Genomic DNA, 23,222 nt, shown 5'->3' on the forward strand with positions numbered 1-23,222 from the left:
TCTGATGGCTGCTAGATGGCAGGTATTCTTTGTTTCTTTCCTGAGTTCCCTCAGGACTCACGAGCTCAGCGTTGGAGGGCGACAATCACTGATGACTGTGACATCCTTTGTTTATTGATATGGCAGGCAATATTTTATTTTTCAAAGTGATGCTGGGAAAACTGGACAGCTACATGTAAAAGAATGAAATTAGAACTTTCTCTAACACCACATGCAAAAATAAACTCAAAATGGATTAAAGATCTAAATATAAGACCAGAAACCATAAAACTCCTAGTGGAAAACATAGGCAGAACACTCTGACATAAATCATAGCAATATTTTTTTAGATCTGTCTCTTAAAGCAGAGGAAATAAGAAAAAAAAAACAACTAAACAAATGGGACCTAATTAAACTTAAAACCTTTGCACAGCAAAGGAAACCATCAACAAAATGAAAAGACAAACTACAGAATGGGAGAAAATATTTCCAAATGATATGACTGATAAGGGGTTAATATCCAAAATATATAAACTGCTCATACAACTCAACAACAACAACAAAACAAATAACTCGATTAAAAAATGGACAGAAGACCTGAACAGACATGTTTCCAAAGAGGACATGCAGATGGCCAACAGGCACATGAAAAGATGCTCAGCATCACTAATCCTCAGGGAAATGCAAATCAAATCACCATGAGATATCACTTCACACCTGTCAAAATGGGTATCATCAAAAGAATACAAACAACAAACATTGGCAAGGATGTGGAAAAAAGGGAACCCTCATACACTGTTGGTGAGAATGTAAATTGGTGCAGCCACTGTGGAAAACAGTATGGAGGTTTCTCAAAAAACTAAAAATAAAACTACCATATGACCCAGCAATTCCACTCCTGGGTATTTATCTTAAAGAAGCAAAAACACTAATTCAAAAAGGTACATGCACCCCAATGTCCATCACAGCATTATTTACAACTGCCAAGATATGAAAGTAACCTAAGTGTCCAACAACAGATGAATGGATAAAGAAGATGTGGTATATATATATACAACAGAATACTACTCAGCCATAAAACAAATGAAATTTTGCCATTTGCAGCAACATGGATGGACTTGGAGGGATGCTAAGTGAAATAAGTCAAACAGAAATATATATAAGTCAGATATATGATATCGCTTATATGTGGAATCTAAAAAACACAACAAATGTGAATATAACAGAAAAAGAAACAGACTCACAGATATAGAGAACAAATTAGTGGTTACCAGTGTGGAGAGGGAAGTGGGGAGGGGCAATATAAGGGTAGGAGATTAAGCAGTACAAACTACTGTATATAAAATGAGCTACAAGGAAATATTGTACAACACAGGGAATATAGCCAATATTTTACAATAACTATAAGTGGAGCATAACCTTTAAAATTGTGAATCAGTGTATTGTGCACCTGTAACATATAATATTGTACATCAACTATATTTCTATTAAAAAAAGAAAAGAAAATGTCCGTGACTCCTACTGGGGACAAAATCGCACATTTTTTGAGGGAAATGCTAAATTTCAGTTAAAGGCTAGAAAACATGAAGACGTAATGTTTTCCCCCATTCCTGTTCACAGACCCACAAAATTCCATCCATGACGCTCAGAGTGCCAGGGAACCCAGGTTAAGAACAGGGGATGCTGAGGGCTGTGATTACCTTTCAGACCGTTCCTCTGAAAGCCTGGTCATGGTTTTCAATGCAGCCAAATCTGCCTTTTCTGAAACCAGGCAGCAGTGGGAAGAGCTGGCGAGTGAGCAGGTATAGTGGGAGCAGGAACAGTTCATCAAAGTGGGCTCAGGACTCCTGTATCAGGATTCAGACCAGGACTCATGTGAATGCCCAGTGGTAGCCCTGGGAATCTGTATTTTAAATAGAAGCCCTGATGATAACTTTCACAAACATCCTAGAATTTCCCTGGTGCCTGTCCCAACCAGTGACTCAAGATAGAAGGAAAAAACCCTGGGATGATCCTCACACCTCCCCTGGCTGGAGTGCAAGTGGCAGCATTGCCGGGACATGAGCCAGCAGCTTCTGGCCCCTCCAGGGCCCCTCCGTGTGTAAGTGATGCCTGAAACGTGAGGCCACACCGCCCCTTTGCCGGGAAACCTGAGCGGAGGAGTGTGCAGCTGGATTGAAGGGCTGGGAACTCACCGCCTCCTGCCCTGCCTCTCTCCCAAACTTCACCCGCCTCCACATTCAATCTCAAACAGCCAAGGAGCACTGGCTGCCAGGAAAGGAGGCCGGCCACCATGAGGGCCTCAAAACACCCTGGGCCGACGGTGTGCGTGGATGAGCGAGCCTTGTGAGCCAGCCTGGGCGCCAAGTGAGCCCTGCAGACCATGAGCTGCCAGCTAAAGGGCCTTGGGGAGGAAGGTGAGTTTATCCTCATCTCTGCCCACTCCCAGGTTTCCTGGGCAGCAGGGGATGGGGAAGCAGACAGCGCCTTTGAGGCACAGGGACACAGGTTCGAGTGCAGGGCCTGCCGCTTGCTGGCTGAGCAGCCTCAGTCTGGTTATCCAAGCTCTCCCTGCCTCATCTATGAAATGAAGGCAGCCATGGCCCCGTTGCAGGGCTGTTGGGGGGATTAAAAACGACCTGTCCTGTGCCTGCGTTAACACTGAGCGACAGAAGCCATCAGAGCCCGCGGGGCTCTTTCAGCCGCCCCGTCTTGGTTAGAGCCACCTTTCCTTAGCAATCCCTTCCACAGATTTCTCTGTCTATCTGTCTGTCTGGGGTTGTGGAGATATTCTGACCTCATGATTTTCCAGGGTGTCAAAGAAATGTCAGGACTGGGAACTCTGGAGCTTGTTGAGTTAGATAGCTGGAGCCTGGTTCCCTCTGAGGTGCTGTAAACCCTCTGAGGGTCCCCACAGTGAGATGGGGCAGTGCAGGGAAGGGGACTTTCCAGAGGTCAGTGGGTCATCCCTGTTGTATCTCTTACAGGAGGAGGTGGCGCGAGGGGGCGGGCGAAGAGCAGCTCTCCCGGCACAGGTGAGATGGGGTGAGGTGTCCTGGGGAGCCCCAAGGCCCAGCCAGCCACCAGCCTTCTCTTCCATGCTCCTGCTTCCCTCCCTCCCTCCCTTTCACCGTAAGGAGCCTCCCAATAACTGGGGAGGAGGCTGGGTGCTGCTCGGCCACAGGAGTCAGGGGAGAGGCCCAGAGTTAGTGACGCTGAGCTGAGCCTCAGGGAGCAGTGAACACTCACCAGCCTGGGAGGCCGGGCCTCCGTCCCAGGCAGCTGCTAGGAGGGGGAGTCAGAGCTCACACGCAGGCCGCCTGACTGCAGAGGGCACACCCTTACCCTCCACAAAATACCAGCAGTGGTGGGTCACCTCCCCATCGGGAATGCAGACGCAGCTCCTCTGTGAGCCAGTGAAGGCTTCACCTGGAGGGGGCGACCTGCTCCACAAGGAGCTGAAGAGCCAGCAGAAGTAATGGGGGAAGATTCTCCACTGCCAGGAGGGCAGGAGCCACATGAACGGGTCGGGCATCCTGCACTTCAGGTCAGGAGACATGTGGTTATGGTGCCCTTCTCTCCTCCTCGCATCCCAGGCAGGGCCCTGCTTATAGGTGAGGAAGCAGAATCTCAGGAGGTGGTGGACTTCTTGGTGGGGGTGGGGGTGCTGGGAGAGATCCTCTTACCTCATTCTGAGAGGGGCTAGTCCTGGCCCCATGCTGGCACACGGTACGTGGAGGAGCTTGCCCCAGGATCCACCCCATCTGCCTCCTCTGCCTGGCCCTTCCTCTTGCACCTACTGCTCCCCCACTGCCAGGGTCCTGAGCCCTTGGTGAAGCAGCCCCGTGATGCGGGGGGTGGGGGGGCACCCAAGAGCAAGATGTGCAGGGGAGCCAGGGCTCTTGGGCAGGCGGGAGGAGCCATGGAGACACCACTGACATCTCAACACTCCTTCCTATGCCCAGAGCCGCCCCATGGCCACTCTCCCTCCTCCCCACCCCACCTGCCTCTGCATCCAGTCCTCACATCTCTCCAGAGTCTTGGGAGTGAGTGTGAGAAAGTGCACGGTGCTCAGTGGGGCTGGACCTGTCCTCGAGGAGGGTCAGCTCCCTTGATGACACTGTGTGTAGGATGCTCGGGTCTGGTCCTCTACATTCCATTTCCCTGCTGTCTTCCAGCTGCTGTCCCGTCTGCACCCATCCTGACTCCCCCTCCACCACTCCTGAAGGGGTGGGCCTTGTGGGGGTCACCTGTGGGTGAATGGTCCTTGAGCAGGACTGAAATGGAAAGTTATTTTGCCTAAAACACAAACCTTTTTCTACTGAAATATGCCACGTACACACCCCTCCCCGCCCTTGCCATCTTCCCTTCTGCATAGAAAAGAGGAAGTGATTCAAAATTTTAACTTCAGGGACCCAAGTGGTCAAGAAATGCAGTGAAGTTCAATAATGGGAATCTGTTAAATGAACTGGAACACAATTACATAAAGATTTCCATTTTAAATCTCCTGTGGAGTCACCTCTGAGGGACCTAAATCCTATACCTTCAGCTTATGTTCTACAAGAAGGAAAAAAATGTCTGAGAATACAAAGTTTGTTTCTCAAAATAATTACAATTTTTTATTCTATTAGTTGAAAAGGAGGATCAGAATTCTCCCTCCTCTTGTATCATTTAGTGAACATACTTAACTGTTAAGAGTTGGAGGGTGAGCCAGACCCACTGTGTCTTCCAGCTTCTCTATTTTCCTTTCAGCCTATTTTTTGCTCTGAATTTTCTGACTTGAGTCAGGTGCATAAACGTGAGGAAGCCTTTAAGTGTAAACGAGTGCATTCGGGGCTTGGAAGTCTTCCTAATGTGACAGCTGCCTTCCTAGCTCCTAAATTATGCATTACGTGGAGTCTATTGAAAACTGACTATGAAAGAAAAACTAAAAAAGCAGCTTGCTTTCTGTGTAAAAGAGGTTGGGGAAGATTGAAAGACAAATTCTGGCTTGCTTTCCACATTCCACATGAATTCCATTCAGTTGGGAAATGAGATTACAACAGGAATTACAGCTTGGAAAAAATATGTAAACCACCAAGTTACATCTACGGTGCTTGGAAGAATGCCTGGTACAGTTCATTACCAAAGAGAAAACTGTTTCTTAGCTGACTGAGGATACACAGTTCAGAAGAGGATACAAACGTATATTGACTTTCTTACTCAGTCTTGTCAAGCAATATGGAACTGGTCTTTGATGACCATGAGACCCTTCTCCTTAATCCCTTGCCCACCCTCTCTGTTCCTCTGCCCTCTCTGAGAGCCTAGCTCAGTTCTAGAGCTCTTCCCTGGGATCACAGCTGTGGTGGCACACACTTTTTCACACTTGCTCCCATGTCTTTAGAGGAAGTAGATTTGTTTCTGGCCAAAACCTTTCAGACCATGGGAAAGAGCATCTGTAGGACAAACCCATCTTTCATGGCTAATACTGAACAGCTTCTTAACTTGGATGAGTTACTATCACACTTAAATAATTTGTTGTTACATTGTCTTACCAAAACACTCTTCCCATAGAAGGTGAGAAGGAGAAGACATTAGGGTAGGAGTGGGTGAAGAAAACCTACCCTGCCACACATGCGATCACCTGTCTTTGAGTCTGTAACTAGCACTCAGTACTTTTCAGTGTACTTACACCAGGTGTCTCATCAGACCCTGCAGTCATTGCAGCAATTGGAAACCAAGTTCCAAAGACATGGAGATTGTTAATGGTGGAGTCAGACCCTTGCTTGATGCCTCTTCTTGCCTTCACAACAAGTGAAGCAACCACAGCAAACATGCTTATGGGGTCTGCCCCACAGTGACTGGGAACCACTGTCCCCACCCTCAACAGCCTCTTCAATGCTGCTAGCATCATCCTTTGATGCAGATCACATCCGGTCGATGCTCCAGTATTACACTCTCTCCCTCCAGATTTCCCCCTGCTCCCCAAGGGTATGCACTGCTCTCTGGGCAACTTCCTCTCTCCATGCTCCCTGCCCCAGCACCAACCACACCCGAGACTCAACTCTGCCCTGGTCACCCATGCCCCAGACCTCTTGGCATTTTCACTGGAGTCCTTCAAGCCCCCGTTTACTTTGCCCAGAATCCCCCCACCTCACTATCACCACTACCCCTCTCTATCTCAATCCCTTTCTTCTCTTGTCAAACTCATGTTCATCCTTTAAGACTCAGAGGAAACATCAGTTCTTGGTGAAGCATTTCCAACCATCCCAACCATAATTCATCACTCTCCCTCTGTAGTTCCAAGATCTTTTTTTCTTTAGTCCACCTTTCATTCCTTCTTTTAAAAAAAAAATATGTTTATCTAAGTTATTGTCAAGAGCTGGCTCCCTAAATGTCACCAACAGGCCTGTTGATAAGACAAAGCCGATTTATTGCTTACAGCAAGCAAAGTCTTGACAATATCTCAGAGAGGGGAAGGTAAGTCAGAATTTATTAAGAAATGAACGTTTGATTTAGGATAGGACTTCCAAAGTGACAGCTTGATTAGGATTGGGTAAGAATCACAATATAACAATCCACAATAAACAGCAAGGCCAGGATTTTGAAGCAAAGCATTGAAAAAAATCTTAGGAAGCAAATTAAAGTCTGTTATGCTTTCCACTGCAGAGCTGATGGGTCTTTGGGAAAATTCTGTAATGAGCAATCAAGCCATTTGCTGGTCAGGAGTTTCCTGGAAAAATAAAGTCATGCTAATGAAGATAGAGGCATAGCACAACATCATCTTCATATAGACACTAATGTGTAGTTGGGCTTCTCCATGTCCAGGCTGAATGTGGGGAAATGGCTTCAGTTCTCAGTTTGTCTTTCTGGTCATTCTTCATCCTGAGCTGAAGGACTGACCATCAATATCTGAGAGTATCAATTCAGATCTTCACTGCTGTTTGAGGTGTCATAATTGCATGTCAATTGTCTGCTGAAAAGTTGTTCTGCTGGTGGTCCTTTCAACCTGTGTATCAGGTTTTCCAGTTCTTTTTGAGGGATGACCCTTTGCTGGATCATTTGACGCACAGCAGCTGTGTAATAGAATTCAAAACTCTGGAGATCACACATCTGAACACGGGAATGCAGAAAAATACTAAGAGGATTATGACCAGAGTTTATATAGCCCACTTTTCAGCCAGGAGCCAAGAGTGCCCAGACTGAACAAGAACACAGATCTCATGCCCAAACTGATGTGTCCACAGAACTACATATGGGGTCATTAGACATATAACCCAGTTTTATGATATCTTCATTTACTACCTGGATCTTTTTAGTAATGTTAAAGATCTCTGAGAGGTCTGCAGGAATGTGAGTACAATATTCTTCCCCTGAAACAGCTCATATTACCCTTGAGAAGTCAATACTATATCTAAAGCAGCTCTGTTCTAACCTCTAAGGAGATATATTCTACGGCCTTCGTGGCATTGCCTGAGTCCTGCTGCTTTTTTCTCTCAGTCATAAGGTTCACCCTACTATCTGGGCCTCTTGTAAAGTATAAAATGAAGAGTACTGAGGAGAGAAGAAAGAAATCCAGAATTCCCCTAGAGTAGTTAGGGTTTCAGTTCTGGAATCAGGGCCAGTTTTTCTCCTTTTCCAATGAAACTATCAGCTGATCTCTTTTTCCTAGAGGACAAACCAATGGGCCAAAATGGAGCCTGGGTAATGTCAAAGGCAATCTTGAGAGTCAGTATTAGTATACCAACGTAATCAGTTCCTGTCCAATTTGTGGGCAGTAGCCAGCAGGTTTCTGTGCCAGATTCAATACCAGTCATTGAGGGCCACCCAGTGACCTGCTTTTGGCCAACTGATTTCTTACAAGGAACTGGGACCAAGGGAAGCTGGTTGGCTCCCAAGGCTCCTTTTCGCCAGTTCATGGGTGAATTGTAGCTGGGAATTAGTCATTCCAAGGAGTGATTAAGGATGCAAACAGCAATATTAGAAACAGGGATTATAAGTAACACAGTTAAAAGTAGCCTTAAGTGAGTGAGAGGATAGAAGATAGGTAAAAGAATAGAAAACAGAGGAATACAGATCGTAAACTAACAATCTGTGGTCTTGTTCTGTGGATCTTGGGCTCAGCTGTGTACATTCGAAGGCTGCTGCTTCAGGGTGGCTCCTAAGAACCTTCAGCCTGAGGTCACCATTAGGGACAATCTTCCAGTAATTTGAGGATAGTTTATGTCTCTTTAGTTGAAGGACATGAATTCAAGAACCAACCTACTTAAGCATTTCACTGCTTTGCTAGTTGTTAACAGTACCTGACAGAGTCCTTCCAGTCAGGGTTCTGAGACAGTCCTTTGATGAAGACAAAAACTCTGGCCTACAGCTGAGGTTTCAAGGAAGCTTTGGGGTAAAACAAATAGTCTCTGTAGGTAACAGGAACTTCAAATGGCTGTGGTTAACTTATTACTGATAGCTGTCAAAAGTGAAATATTTCATAACGGTAATGAAATTGACAAGGAAATTTAGTTGTTTCTGTAGCACACAAAACAAACACAATTAAGGCAATCTAAAAGTTTTGAACAGAATGTCTATAATAGTTAAGCATGTCTTTATAGACAATGAACATTATATCAGATTTATAAAGATGGTTAAACAGATAAAGATATCTTGAGGTATAAAACAATTTTAAAAAGACATATACATAATATACCAAAACATACTAAGCATGTAAGAAAAATATATCAATACTATATCAAGTAAAGAGATTCGGTAGATCTGGAGTAGGTCCTAAGTATGCATATGTTAATAAAACTCCATAGGTAAGTCTGATGTTCATCTCCAGTTGAACAGCACTGGCCTTAAAAATACTAGATTCAAATTTTAAAAGATTGTTATCAAATAAACATTTTAAATGATAACTGAATTATGACTGATAATTATAGCATTGCCTAACATGAGAAAATCATCATCAGGACTCTGATAAATAGAAACCAATCCTGGCAGCAAAGGCATTGAAAAATCTCTAGGAGCAACCCATAGAGCATACAATTGCTGAAATATTTAACATTTGACCTATACCAGTTTAACCTAGAAAAGGCTAAGCATCTCTTCTGATTTGACACCACTTCCCATGAAACTCCAACAGTAACATATCAAATAATCCTAACTGCTTCTGGCACCTTTCTTTTTTAAGAGATGGAAAAACAAATCTTTGTGACTTCCCAGGGCCCTCTAGGAAATCACAAAGAAAGTTTTAGATACAAAAGATATTCTGAAAGTTATTTTACTTCATTTTACACTTACGAGTCAATCTTAGAAACAAAAATGAAATCAAAATTTTTCAGATTTGATGGGAATTCCCTGGCGATCCGGTGGTTAGGACTTGGCGCTTTCACTGCGGTGGCCCGGGTTCAATCCCTAGTTGGGGAACTGAGATCCGGCAAGCCATGCAGCACTGCCAAAAAAAAAAAAAAAAGCTCTCAGATTTGAACACAAGATAGGATCATGGATGCCTTAGAAACAATATTTGGCTACTCATTTGAAAGTGACAAAAAAAACTTTGAAAAATATACTTAGAGGGTAACATGATCACCTACCAAGAACCTTAGCACTTCATAAGTGAGGAAGCTTTGTTTTCCTAAATAATCAAAGCCATAATAAAGCCAACACAAAGAATTATTGTGGGAAGACTCAGAATCTTTGCTATATAGTCAGATAAAGGATGGGGGGGTGCTTTATATCATAAATGAAGGCAACTAACAGTAAACTATAAAAATAAACAGAAACAAGCCCATCAAAACTGAGCAGATTTTGTTAGGATTTTAACAGGTTTCATAGCTTCTCAGACTCATTATTTACTCACCTATAATCCAAGGCTAGTAAAATTCCCTTTCCATGAACCTTCTGCTATTTTCTATATCCATTCAGGTTTTGTCCTTCACCATGCTCCATTCACTCTGCAACAGCCTGTCATTTCATTTTAGGGCAAACCTATTCCTTCTCCCTTAACAAAAACACATTTTTCACTTTGCATACAAAGTTGTGCCTTTCTGTCAAGACTAATCATAGTAGAGTCTCACTGAATTATAACCGTTAACTGAAGGAACTTCTATCTCACAGAATAAGCTGGGAAGATGGATAATTGTCAGCTGTCACACATCAGCACTTTAGACTAGCAGAACTCATGAGTACACATAACACAACTTTCTGCAAACAAACACACCCCACACATAATTTTTCAAAGGGACAGAAATGTACATGTTCATTTACAGACACAAAGATATTACTTCTAGGTAGCATATTTTTTAAAAAGAAGCAAAAGGATACAAACTTAAAATCTTGCTTAGTAATCAATGTTTCAGAATTTCATCTTACTTAGAAGTGATCTAGGCATCCAATGAATACCATTAGCTCAATTTAGTATCAGTCCAAAGTTTCAAGATACCTATAAATCTTGGAAATTAATCTTGCAGCTGGAATACTATAAAACATAAATCTATTGAAATCAAATGTTCAGAATGATGAATCAATTTAATTAAGCACAAATTTATGTATTTCATAATCTTAAACTTTAAGTAGAAGTATCACTAGCATATTTAATCAATGAACCTATATAAGTTTAGGATACCTCAGTAGAATAAAAGTATAATCTTGTGTTGTATTTAATGCTGAAAAATCAAAGAAGGCATGTTTCTTTTTATTAAACCAGACATAATAAACTAGTTCATTTGCCAAATTTTTACCAAATTTCTACGATTTTTTGGAATATTTAATTTATATAAACACATTGATATCTTATAAACAAATCAAATGAGCTCCTTTAATCTTTAGAGAAACTTCTCCTTTAGATGTCCCTTGGAGCATCTCATTGATCAATGATTTCATTTTTTAATAGATTTTATCTTTTAGAATAACTTTAGATTTACAGGAAAATTGCACAGAATATACAGAGTTCCCATATATAATCTTCCTTCCTCCTCTCACCCCAGCTTTCCCTATTATTAACATCTTGCATTAGTGTGTTATATTTGTTACAATTGATGAACCAATATTGATGCATTATTATCAACTAAAGTCTACAGTTTACGTTAGAGTTCGCTCCTTGTGTTGTACATTCTATGGGTTTTTTTCCTTTTTTTTAAATTGAAGTATAAAACAATCTATGGGTTTTAACAAATCCACCATTACAGTATCATACAGAATGATGTGCCTTAAAAATGTCCCTCCTCTTTCCCCTGCCCTCCTGGCAACCACTGATCTTTTATCATCGCCATAGTTTTCCCTTTTCCAGAATGTCATATGGTTGCAATCATACAGTATGTAGCCTTTTCAATCTGTCTTCTTTCAGTTAGGAATATGATAGGAATATGAATTGAAGGTTCCTCCATGTTTTTGTGGGTTTTCTTGGCCACGCTGCATTGCATGCGGGACAGATCCCCCACCAGGGACCAAACCCATGCCCCCTGGAGTGGAAGCGTGGAGTCTTAACCACTGGACCTCCAGGGAGGTCTCGGTTCCGCCACGTTTTTTCATGGCTTGATAACTCATTTCATTTTAACACTGAGTAATATTCCACTGTCTGTATGTATCACAGTTTGTTTATGCAGTCACCCATTGAAGGACATCTTGGTTGCTTCCAATTTTTGGCAAATATAAAGCTGATATAAACATTTTTAGGTATTTTGTGTGGACCTAAGTTTTCAATTCATTTGGGTAAACATCTAGGAGTACAATTGCTGCATCATAGGGTAAACCTACGTTGAGCATTTTAAGAAACTGCCAAACTGTCTTCCAAAGTGGCTGTACCATTTTGTATTCCTATTAGAAATAAATGATAGTTGTGGCCGTTCTACATCCTCACCAGCAATTGGTGCTGTTAGTCTACTGAATTTTAGTCATTCTGGTAGCTGTGTAGTAGTATCTTCTTGTTTTAATTCGCAGTTCCCTGATGACATGTGATAACATTTTTTCATATGCTTATCTCCCATCTGTATATTTTCTTTGGTTAAGTATCTGTTCAGGTATTTTGTCCACTTTTTTTTATTGAGTTTTTCTTACTGTTGAGTTTTAATAGTTCTTTGTGTATTTGTGTACAAATTCTTTGTTGAATATGTGTTTTACAAATATTTTCTTCCAGCATATGGATTGTATTTTCATTTTCTTCTTAACAGTGTCTTTTTTTTTTTTTTTTTTCGATACGCGGGCTTCTCACTGCTGTGGCCTCTCCTGTTGCGGAGCACAGGCTCCGGATGCGCATGCTCAGCGGCCATGGCTCACGGGCCCAGCCGCTCCGCGGCATGTGGGATCTTCCTGGACCGGGGCACGAACCCGTGTCCCCTGCATCAGCAGGTGGACTCTCAACCACTGCGCCACCAGGGAAGCCCCTTAACAGTGTCTTTTGCAGAGCAGAACTTTTAAATTTTAATAAAGTCCAACTTATCAAATTTTTCTTTCACAGATCATGCTTTAGGTGTTTAAAAAGTCTTTCAAAACTCAAGATCACTTAGATTTTCTCTTATGTTACCTACTAGGAGTTTTATAGTTTTGCATTTTACATTTAGATCTATGATTCATTTTGAGTTTATTTTTGTGAAAGGTATAAGGTCTGTGTCTAGATTTTTTTTTCTTGACATATGATGTGATGTTCAGTTGTTCCAGTACCATTTTGGGAATTGCCTTTCCTCCTTTGTCAAAGATCAGTTGGCTATATTTGTGTGAGTCTATTCCTGGGCTCTCTATTCTGGTCCATTGATCTATTTGTCTATTCTTTCACTGATATCACACTGCCTTGTTACTGTAGCTTTATAGTAAGTCTTGAAGTTGGGTAGTGTCAGCCCTTCAACCTTGTTCTTCTCTTATGTTGGCTATTCTGGATCTTTTGCTATTCCATATAAACTTTAGAATAAATGTATCAAAATTCACAAAATGACTCATTGATATTTTGATTGGGACTGTTGAATCTATTGATGAAATTGGGAAGAGCTGATATCTCAGTAATATTGAGGCTTCTTATCCATGAACATAAAATAGCTCTCCATTTATTCAGATATTTGATTTCTTTCATCAGAGTTTTGTAGTTTTCCTCATATAGACCTTACATAGTTTGTTAGATTTATACCTAAGTATTTCATTTTTTGGTACTAACGTAAATGATGTTTTGTTTTTAATTTCAATTCCAATTTTCTCATTGCTGGTATATAGGACTTTGGCACATTACATTCTTTTTTTAAAGCAGCAATAAATATTTATCATCACATACAGTTTCTGTGGGTCAGAAATCTGAGGATGGTTAGCGATGTGGTTCTGACCCCTGATCTCTCAAGAGGGAGTGGGTGAGATGGTGGCTGGAGCTGCAGTCTCATCTGAAGGCTTGGCTAGGGCTGGAGTATCTGCTCCAGTCACATGGCTGTTGGCAAGATGATGCTGGCCAATGGCAGGAGGTCTCAGTTCCTCCCTACATCGACGTCCTCCTAGAGTTGTTTGAGCATTCTCACAACATGGTGGCCGGCTTCCCTCAGAGCAAATGAGCCGGTTGCTTGGGGGTTCCTCCCATCTTCCTGGGCATCAAGGTCCCCCACCAGCGTCCAGCAGGCACCCTAGTTGTGGGGAGATGCAAACTCCACGTCTTCCCACACAGCCATCTTGACTCGCCCCCGCACCACCCGCCCCGGCACATTTGCTTTTCATTCTGCAGCCTTGCTATAATCACTTTTTAGTTCTAGGAAGGTTTTTTGTGGATTCATTGAGATTTTCTACATAGATAATAATATAATCTGTAAACAAAGACAGTTTTATTTCTTCCTTTCCAATCAGTATACCTTTTATTTCTTTTTCTTGTTTTATTGCATTAGCTGGGACTTCCAGTAAAATGTTGAATACGTAAGAGGGAACATCCACATCTTGTTCCCAATCTGAGGGGGAAAGTATATAGTTTCTCACCATTAACTGTGATATTAGCTGTAGGTTTTTTGTAAAAATTCCTTATCAGGTTGAGGAAGTTCCCATCTACTTTTAGTTTGCCGAGAGGTTTTATTATGAATAGGTTTTGTATTTTTTCAAATGCTTTTTCTGAATCTATTGATATGATCATATTATATTTTGTCATTATCATGTTGGTATGATGGATTATATTAATTGATTTTCTAATATTGAATCAGTCTTGCATACCTGGAATAAATCCCACTTGGTTGTGGTATGTTATTCTTCATATATATATTTTTGTTTTGTTTTGTTTTGTTTCTTTTGCCATGCCATGCAGCTTGTGGGATCTCAGTTCCCTGACCATGGATTGAACCCTGGCCATGGCAGTGAAAGCCTGGAATCCTAACTACTAGGCCACCAGGGAACTCTCAATTTGCTAATGTTTTATTGAGGATGTTGACATCTACGTTCATGAGGGATATTGATCTGTAATTTTCCTTCTGTGTAATATTTTTGTATAGTTTTGGTATTAGGGTAATGCCAGCTTCATAAAATGAGTTGGGAAGTATTCCCTAATAGAAATTTTATGGAAGAGATTGTAAAGAAATTATATTTTTTCTTTAAACATTTGGTGGAATTCACTAGTGAAACCATCTGGGCCTGGTTTTGGGTTTGTTTGGTTGGTTTTTGGCTTGGGTTCTTTTTGTTTGTTTGTTTGTTTAAAATTAATTGTTGATTCAATTTCTTAAATAGATATAGGCCTATTCAAATTACCTATTTTTTCTTGTATGAGTTTTGGTAAATTGTGTCTTTCTAGGAATGTCTATTTCATCCAAGCTGTCAGATTTATAAGCATCAAGTTTTTCATAATATTCCTTTACTACCCTTTTAAAGTCCATGTGATAATAGTGATAGCTACTCTTTCATTTCTGATATTAGAAATTTGTGTTTTCTCACTTTTCTCCTTGGTTTTCCAGACTAGAGGTTTATCAATATTACTGTTCTTTAAAAAAAAAAAAAAAAAGCTTTTGGTTTCATATTTTCTCCATTGCTTTCCTGTTTTAATTTTCATTGATGTCTTGTTCTAATTTTCATTATTTCTTTTCTTCTGCTTAGTTTGGATTTAATTTGCTCTTCTATTCTAGTTTCACAAGATGGAAGCTTAGATTATAGATTTTTAAGTGTCTTCTAATGTAGGTATTCAGTACTACAATTTCTCTCTAAACACTCCTTTTGCTGCATCCACAAATTTTGATAAGTTTTATTTTCATTTAAATTTAATTCAAAGTATTTTAAAATTTCTCTTGAGACTTCTTCTTTGTCCCATGTGTTATTTAAAAATGTGTTCCATCTTCAAATATTTTGGTATTTTCCAGTTATTTTTCTGTTACAGATTTCTAGTTTAATTCCATTGTGATCTGACCTCATACTTTGAATAATTTCTATTCTTTTAAATTTGTTAACATATGTTTATGGGCCAGAATGTTGTCTATCTCGGTGAATGTTCCACGTGTGCTCAAGAAGAATGTATGTTCTGCTGTTGTTGGATGAAGTGTTTTATAGATGTCAATTAGATCCAGTTGATTGATGGTGCTGTTCAGTTCAATTATGTCCTTACTGATTTTCTGCCTACTGTATCTTTCAATTACTGATAGAGTGTTGAAGTCTCCAACTATAGTAGTGGATTTGTCCATTTATCCTTGCAGTTTTATCAGATTTTGCTTCACATATTTTGGTGCTCTGTTGTTAGGTGCAAACATATGAGAGATTATTTTGTCTTCTTGGAGAAATGACCTCTTTATCATTATGTAATACCCTACTTTATCCCAGGTAATTTTCCTTGCTTTGAAATCTGTTTGTCTGAAATTAGTACAGTTACTCTAGCTTTCTTTTGTTCAGTGTTAGCATGATATTTTTTTCTCCATCCCTTTACTTCTAGTTTATATGTGTCTTTATATTTAAAGTAGATTTCTTGGAGACAACATATAGTTGTCTTTTTTTATCCACTTTGACAATCTCTGTCTTTAATTGCTTCATTTAGACTATTGACATTTAAAGTGATTATTGATATAGTTGGATTAATATTTACCATATTTTTTGCTGATTCTATTCACTGCCCTTGTTTTTTGTTCCTATTCTTGTCTTCCACTCTTGTTCTGTGTTTTGATTGAGCATTTTATATGATTCCAATTTCTCTCTTTTTTTAGCATATTATACTAAATACTACATTTTTCACTTTTTTTAGCACTAGAGTTTGCAGTATACATTAACAACTAAGCCAAGTCCACTTTCAAGTAACACTATACCTCTTCATGGGTAGTGCAGGTACTTTATAACAGAGTCTTCCCAATTCCTCCTTCCCATCCTTTTAACATTGCTGTCATTCATTTCACTTATCCATTAGCTATAGTCATCTAATATATTGTTGCTATTATTATTTTAAAACTCTTATCTGTTAGATTAAAAGTAAGAAACATAAAAGATTTTATACATCATTTGTTTGTTCGTTCTTGAATGCTCTTTCTTTACGTATATCCAAGTTTCTGACCTACATCATTTTCCTTCTCTCTGAAGAACTTATCATTTCTTTTTTTTTTTTTGAACTTATCATTTCTTTCAAGGCAAGTCTGGTCAATTTTTGTTTGTCTCAGAAAGTCTTTATTTCTCCTTTATGTTTGAAGAATAATTTTGCTGGATACAAAGTTCTAGACCATGGGGTGGTTTTTTTTTTTTTTCCTTTCAGCACTTTAAAATATTCCACTTCACTCTCTTCTTGCTTGTGTGGTTTTTGAAGAGAAATCATATAATTCTTATCCTTGTTTCTCTAGAGGTAAAATGAGTTTTTTTCTTCCCCCTTCTGGCTTCTTTCAAGATTTTTTCTCTGTCTTTGATTCTTTGTAATTTTAATACAATATACTAGGTGGAGATTTTTTGACATTTGTCCTTGTTGGTGTTCTCTGAGCTTCCTGGATCTGTGGTTTGGTGGCTGTCATTGATTTTAGACAATTTTCAACCATTATTACTTCAAATATTTCTTCTATTCCTTTCTCTCTTTCTTCTCCTTCTGGTATCCCCATTACTCTATGTTACACATTTTGTAATTGTCTCACAGTTCTTTGGATGTTTTGTTCTATCTTTTTATCCTTTTTTCTATTTGCTTTTCAGTTTGGGAAGTTTCTATTGACATGTCTTCCACTCTACTGATTCTTAACTTGACTATGATCAGTCTACTAATGAGCCCGTCAAAGGCATTCTTCATTTCTGTTACAGTGTTTTTGGTTTCTATCATTTCCTTTCAATTCTTCTCTAGAGTTTCAATCTCTCTGCTTACACTACCCATCTGTTTTTGTATGTTGTCCACCTTTTCCATTAGATCTGTTAGCATATTAATCATAGTTATTTTAAATTCTTGGTCTGATAATTCCAGAACCTCTGCCATATCCAAGTCTGGTTCTGATGTTTGCTCTGTCTCTTCAAACTGTGTTTTTTATCTCTTAGTATGCCTTGTAATTGTTTGCTGAGAGAAACATGATGTACTGGGTTAACGGAACTGAGGTAAATAGGCCTTTAGTATGTTGTTTTATGTTTGTCTGGCTAAGTGTTAGGCCATGTTCATTGTTCACTGTAGCTGTAGGTGTCAGAGGACTCAATTTCCTTTAGTGTCCTTGTTCTTGTCTCTCCTGTTGTTTTGAGTTTCCCTAGGAACTCCTTTTTTTTTTTTGAGTCTGAGCCTTGCAGTTTTTTCTGTTGTCATCCCCTGTCATTATACTGGAGTCTTGTTTATGTGGTGGTGAAGTATGGGGCAAGGGAAATGCTATAATCCTATGACTAGATTTCAGTCTTTAGTGAGCCTGTGCCTCTAGGCTGTGACCCTCACAAGAGCTTCTCAGCCTTCTCCCCCCTGCCTTTGGTGACACAAGAAGTCTAAAGGTGGCTGGAGTGGGGGTATTTCCATTCCTCCAGGTCAATAAAGCTGGTAAACTCTGGTCAGTTAGGCTCACTCTGGTAAAATAATTTCCCTGGAGCATAGGTGTAAAGGAAAAACTCTGTTTTTTTTCTTTCCCACATAGGGAAAAACCCAATTCTTCCCTACTGTGAGTTTCTTCCCTATGTGTCTCCTTTACTACTCACACAGAACACTTCACTTCTGATATTTCTTGTCACCAAATGTGTGGAAGTTTTCCCTTATAACAGTGTGACACTAGCTGGGTGTCCCACAGTATAAGTCAATTCTGACACTACTTACTCAGACCCCACAGGCTTATTTCCCCAAGATTGAAACCTACCCCCAGTTCAGATACCAATCACAAGCCCAGGTCCTTCTGACCAACCAGCTATAGATCCAAGGTCCCAAAGACCCCCTCCTTGGGTTCAATTAATTTGCTAGAGTGGCTCACAGAACTCAGAGAAATATTTATTTACATTTACCAGTTTATTAAAGGATGTAATAAAGGATACAGAGTAATAGCAGATGAAGAGATACATGACGGAAGGTCTGGGAGTTGGAGTGTGTCACCCTCCCAGTATGTGGATGTGTTTACCCAACAAGAAGCTCTCCCAACCCACTGTTATTGGGATTTTATAGAGACTTCCTCACATAGGCATCATCAATTCTTAACTTCATTTCTAGCCCCTCTCCCCCATCTTGAGGTTGGGGGTGGGGTAGGGCTGACAATTGCAAGCTTCTAATCATGGGTTGGTCTTTCTGGTGACCAGTCCCCATCCAGCCATTCAGGAGCCCATCAGAATCACCTCATTAGAAGAATAGATGTTCCTAGTGCTCTTAGGATTTTACAAAGATTTTAGGACCTTTGTGCCTGGAACTGGGGACACAGACCAATAGATATTTCTATTATCTCATGGCAGGCCTTTGTTAAAGAGAACAGGACAATCTGGGTTACTTTTCATATTTTAAAATGAGTACTTTCCCCTCCCCCTGCTGGAAGCACCATGGATTTTCCTCCAGTCTTCACAGTGAGAACCTGCTAGTACTCCCAGGAGGTAAAATTCACGAAAGTGTGCCCCCTCTTCCAAAGACTGAGCCCCATAGTTTTTAACTCTCAAGCTAGTACACAATAAGCCTCCAGCATTTCATCAATTACAGTTTGTATTCCTACCAGTAATAGCCATGCTTTTTATCTTCTATATTCTGATCCTTTGGTACCTTGAGGCTTTGTTGACCCTGGAAGGACAGCCCTCCCAGTTTTAGCTAATTCTTAGAGATAGCAAACAACTCATCTGCAAGCTTTCCTTTCGTATGCAAACCAACCAACCCAGGTTTATAACCTCAACGTTTAGCAAGCTCATACTCTGGGCCTCTATCCACCCGCCCTATTCACCCCAGGGCCTGGTATCAGAACAACTAAGGAATGCCCCTATGCTCCAGGGCCCACTGAAATTATTCAAATTAGCCAATCCTAAACCTGCTTACCCTGCCTCACCCCTTCCTTTCCTTAGAAACCATAATAAAGGCTCTTGCCCACATTTTTCCTCTCTGCCTTGCTACTGACTGAACATTGTGCTTCCTCATGTGGCCCTATGTGACACGGTGTTGCTTGGGATCTGTAAGTCCAAAAACCTCTTCCTCCATGACAGTCATTTCCATGTCTGAGTATCTTACCATACCTAATTAAAGTAAGTCCTGAATACTCTCCCTTTAAGCACTATAAGCACTGGCTCCCATGGAGGGCTTCTGCTCAAGGTAAGCTATGATTCTCTGCCTCTCCAGTTTGCGGACAGTAGCTTGCCCTACAAACTCAATTCTCTGATGGATCTAAAAAGAAATGTTTTTCAGTTTGTTCAGCTTTTTTCTTGTTAGTAGGATGGAGCTCTTTACACATTGGAGTGAAACCCAGAAGTCCAATCATTTCATTTTTTACCTATTTTCTCTATCTTCTTAGCCCAGGCAGAACAATTCTTTTTCCAGTATCCTTTATGATTACAGTTTCTTGAAGTATCTTTATCAAGAAACTCCCTCCATTGGGGTTTGAATACTGAATGGGACCTTTATAAAAGCACAAAACTGACCATGTCACCTCTGCTTAAAACTTTTCTGGCATCCTTCCTACCCACTCACTACCTAACCCTGCCCTATACCCACTCGCTGCACACACACACTCTATTTTCACTCTAGGTCTTAGTTTAGAAGTTTCTTCCTCCAGAATATCTTCCTCAGGTCTGGGTGAAGCCCACCACTGTGCTTCTTGGATTCTACCAGTATCCTAGTTTGAGATCCAAGAGGAGAACTCTGGATAGTTTATCTTTGAACCACAGAGCAAATTCTGTTTGCTAAACCCAGCATGCTCCCCTTACATCACACTTGTATAGATATTATCTCAGTTGGATTTACCTACCACACTTTGAGATAGATGCCTATAGATAAATCAGGTCCCCTGGAAGCAGAGCCTGAGATGGGGATTCTTGTGCATGTGATTTATTGAGGGCAGCTCTCAGGAGACAAGGAGTAAGGGAAGCAGGACAGATCAAGGGAAGGAGCTGAGCAAAGTTGTGTGTTCAGCTGGGGTCTAGCCTCTGCCTGATCCCACAGGGAGCTCTGGAGAGTGAATGAACCACAGACTTGCTCTGCCTGGAGGCCAGAGGACTGGACTTTTTGTACCCCATATCAGCTAGCAATTGGCTGTCAGCTGACTTGAGGAGAGGGGAGGGATGTAAACTCCCAGACATTTCCCAAGATGGTTTCCATCAACCACGGGTCCCTTGGGAAGGGAGAAGCTGTGAACTGTAAGAGCCAACATGCATAGCAGCTAAGGGACAATGCCACGGCCAGACAATGGAGATCTGGGTAGACCACCCACAGCACACCCACGAGAAAACTGACTCAGAAAGAACAAGAAACATGCCCAGTGTTACCGGGGTAATAACCAGCAGAACAAGGTTTCAGGCCCACATATCCAGACTCTGAATGCCCAGCTTACTCTGCCCAAATCCACCAGCGACCAGCTTTGGTTGCTGTTTCACGGGGTGGCTTGCTTCTCAGAATGTAAAGCTCAAGGGTCAGGGAGCAGTGAGGAAAACTCTCTGTGGCTGCTACATTGCATGCACAACCTTGAGAGGCTGGAAAAGGGGTGGACAGAGGCAAGAATTTGACAACCTGGGACTCCTTGTCCTGGACTCCATCACTGATGGGACTGTTGCTGGGGATGTTGGGTGATGAAACTCTACTCTGCCCTGCCCTGCCCAAAGTTGGGGCTCTCACAGCTCTGTTGGGAAAATCTGCCTAGTGGTGGCAGAAAAGCCTGGATGGGGAGCCACTGTGAAAAGTGAGAACCTGTGCTCTGCAGACAGATCAGGTTCCAGGTGATGCCCACTTAGAGCACAAAAAGGGCAAGGCAGGCTGGAGGTGGGAGGGAAGGAGGAGGGCCTTTGTTGAGTACCTCTCATGAGTCAGACCCTTTATTCCTGTTTTAAATTAACCTAACTATTCCTGTTTTAACCTAACCTAACTATGTAGTGGCTACTAGAGCCGTTTTACAGGTGAGGAACCTGAGGTGCAGAAAAGTTAAGTAATTTATCTGTGGTCACAGAGATAAGTAAATGATAGAACTGATATTTTCGGGCAGACTGGCCTAGCTCCAAACCTGTGTTCTTTATACAAGTAAAAAGATCTTGACCGGGCTTCCCTGATGGCTCAGTGGTTGAGAGTCCGCCAGCCGATGCAGGGGACACGGGTTCGTGCCCCGGTCCGGGAAGATCCCACATGCTGTGGAGCGGCTGGGTCCGTGAGCCATGGCCGCTGAGCCTGCGCGTCCGGAGCCTGTGCTCCACAACGGGAGAGGCCACAACAGTGAGAGGCCCGCGTACCGCAAAAAAAAAAAAAAAGATCTTATTTCCGGATAAGAATATCAGGGTAATGACATCCGTTCTCAGAAGTCAGTCATTGTGTCATGTTCATTAACAAGCTGATGGAGTAGTAACATTCCCATGTTAGAGATGAGCTGAGACTCAGAGAGGTTAAGTGACTGGCTCAAAGACACCCTGCTAGTAAGTGGTGGAGAGGTTGCTTATTAATACCAGAACCTCATTACAATTTTTCCTGCATTTAATGTGTAACTGCCCAGCTGGGATAGCTGTGCTTACACTAGGTGTTGGGCAAGCTGTTGGGGAAAGTTCACACTTGAGAGTAGATTCTGCTCAGCCAGGCCTTTTGCCAGTGCTATAAAGTCATGGTTTAAAATAACAGCAACAACATGGGAGCAGCGCTGAGACACAGGATCGGAACCGACTCCGCTGCTCTCACCACCACCACCACCCCCCGTCCCTTCCCTCATGCCAGGTGGGGCACATGAGGGGACAGCCCTTGGAGAATGGAGCCAGCAGGCCCTCCGCGTCTCAGTCTTCCAGCCTTACCAAAAGAGGCTTACGCTTGGCCTTGGCCCTGGGCGTCAGGAGAGGACTGAGCTCTGACCCAAGGGACTGCACCCCCAAGCAGAGGAAGGCATGTGTCTGGGTCTCTAGCTGAGGTTTAGGTGAGAGTGTGGGAGTGCCAGCCGGTCAGAGGAGGGAGACATTAGCTCTCAGCCGAGACCAGAGGCTCTGTCTGAAAGAGGTGGCTTTTGGAACCAATAAGGTCCAGGAAGCATCTTGTACATCTAATTTCTCACAGCTGGGGACACTTTCCTGGGGTCGAGGCCCGTGAGGCCAGAACTGTTCATTCCCTGCCCCTGCAGGTGACAGGTCCGGGAGGAGACCCTCGAGGAAGCGGACTCACAAAGCCGAGAACGTGCCAGGCAGGCGCCGAGCCCCGCCTGGACAGAAGGAGCGGGCCGGGGGCAGCCCGGGGTCGGGGTCTCCCCGGAGGAAGCAGGCAGAGCGCAGGGGACGCAGAGAGCAGCTGGGGGAACCGGAGCGAGGCTCGGCAGAGAAGACCTGCGGAGGAAGGAGGAAGAGGGACGGGAGAGCTTCCCTCAGGGAGCACCGAGCACCTCCAAAGAAGGAAAAGGAGGTGCCGAGGAAGGAGGAGATGTGGAAGCAGCTGAAGAAACACAGGTGTGTTGTGACCGGGCTTCAGGCGCGCTTCAGTCCGCGCTCTCCCTCTCCTTCCAGCCCTGCTTCCTCCCTTGATAAGGGCCAGGTGTCGTCTTCCCCCCTCATTCTCTCCCATAAACGGGCGGCCCCTGCTCTCTTTTCTTAGTCCCTGCCTTTGCCCCTGCCAAGCTCTTCGCGGTTGGGGGCGGAACCGGGATGAGGGTCACAGCCATCCCAGGTTGAGGGACCACTGCACACTCTCGACTCAAAGCCCTCCTGGAGCACAGGTGCAAGTGGAGCTCTGAGTGGGGAGGTGATATGGCAGCAGGGTGAGAAAAGATCCCAATTCTCAATTTCAGCTGGTGACTCAC

The 23,222-nt window shown here is 42.3% G+C and overlaps 1 protein-coding gene across 1 annotated transcript in view; it reads left to right on the forward strand.

Moving 5' to 3' along the window:
• Window positions 1–2,362: 2,362 nt before the first annotated feature.
• Window positions 2,363–23,222, forward strand: part of TMC2 (transmembrane channel like 2) — an 82,040-nt gene continuing 61,180 nt past the window's right edge. The window contains 2 exon segments of the mRNA XM_060124773.1: window positions 2,363–2,396; window positions 22,554–22,872. Coding sequence (XP_059980756.1) covers window positions 2,363–2,396; window positions 22,554–22,872 — 353 coding nt within the window.

This window comes from Lagenorhynchus albirostris, chromosome 15 (assembly GCF_949774975.1).
Source record: "Lagenorhynchus albirostris chromosome 15, mLagAlb1.1, whole genome shotgun sequence".
In the NCBI taxonomy this organism is placed as follows: domain Eukaryota; kingdom Metazoa; phylum Chordata; class Mammalia; order Artiodactyla; family Delphinidae; genus Lagenorhynchus; species Lagenorhynchus albirostris.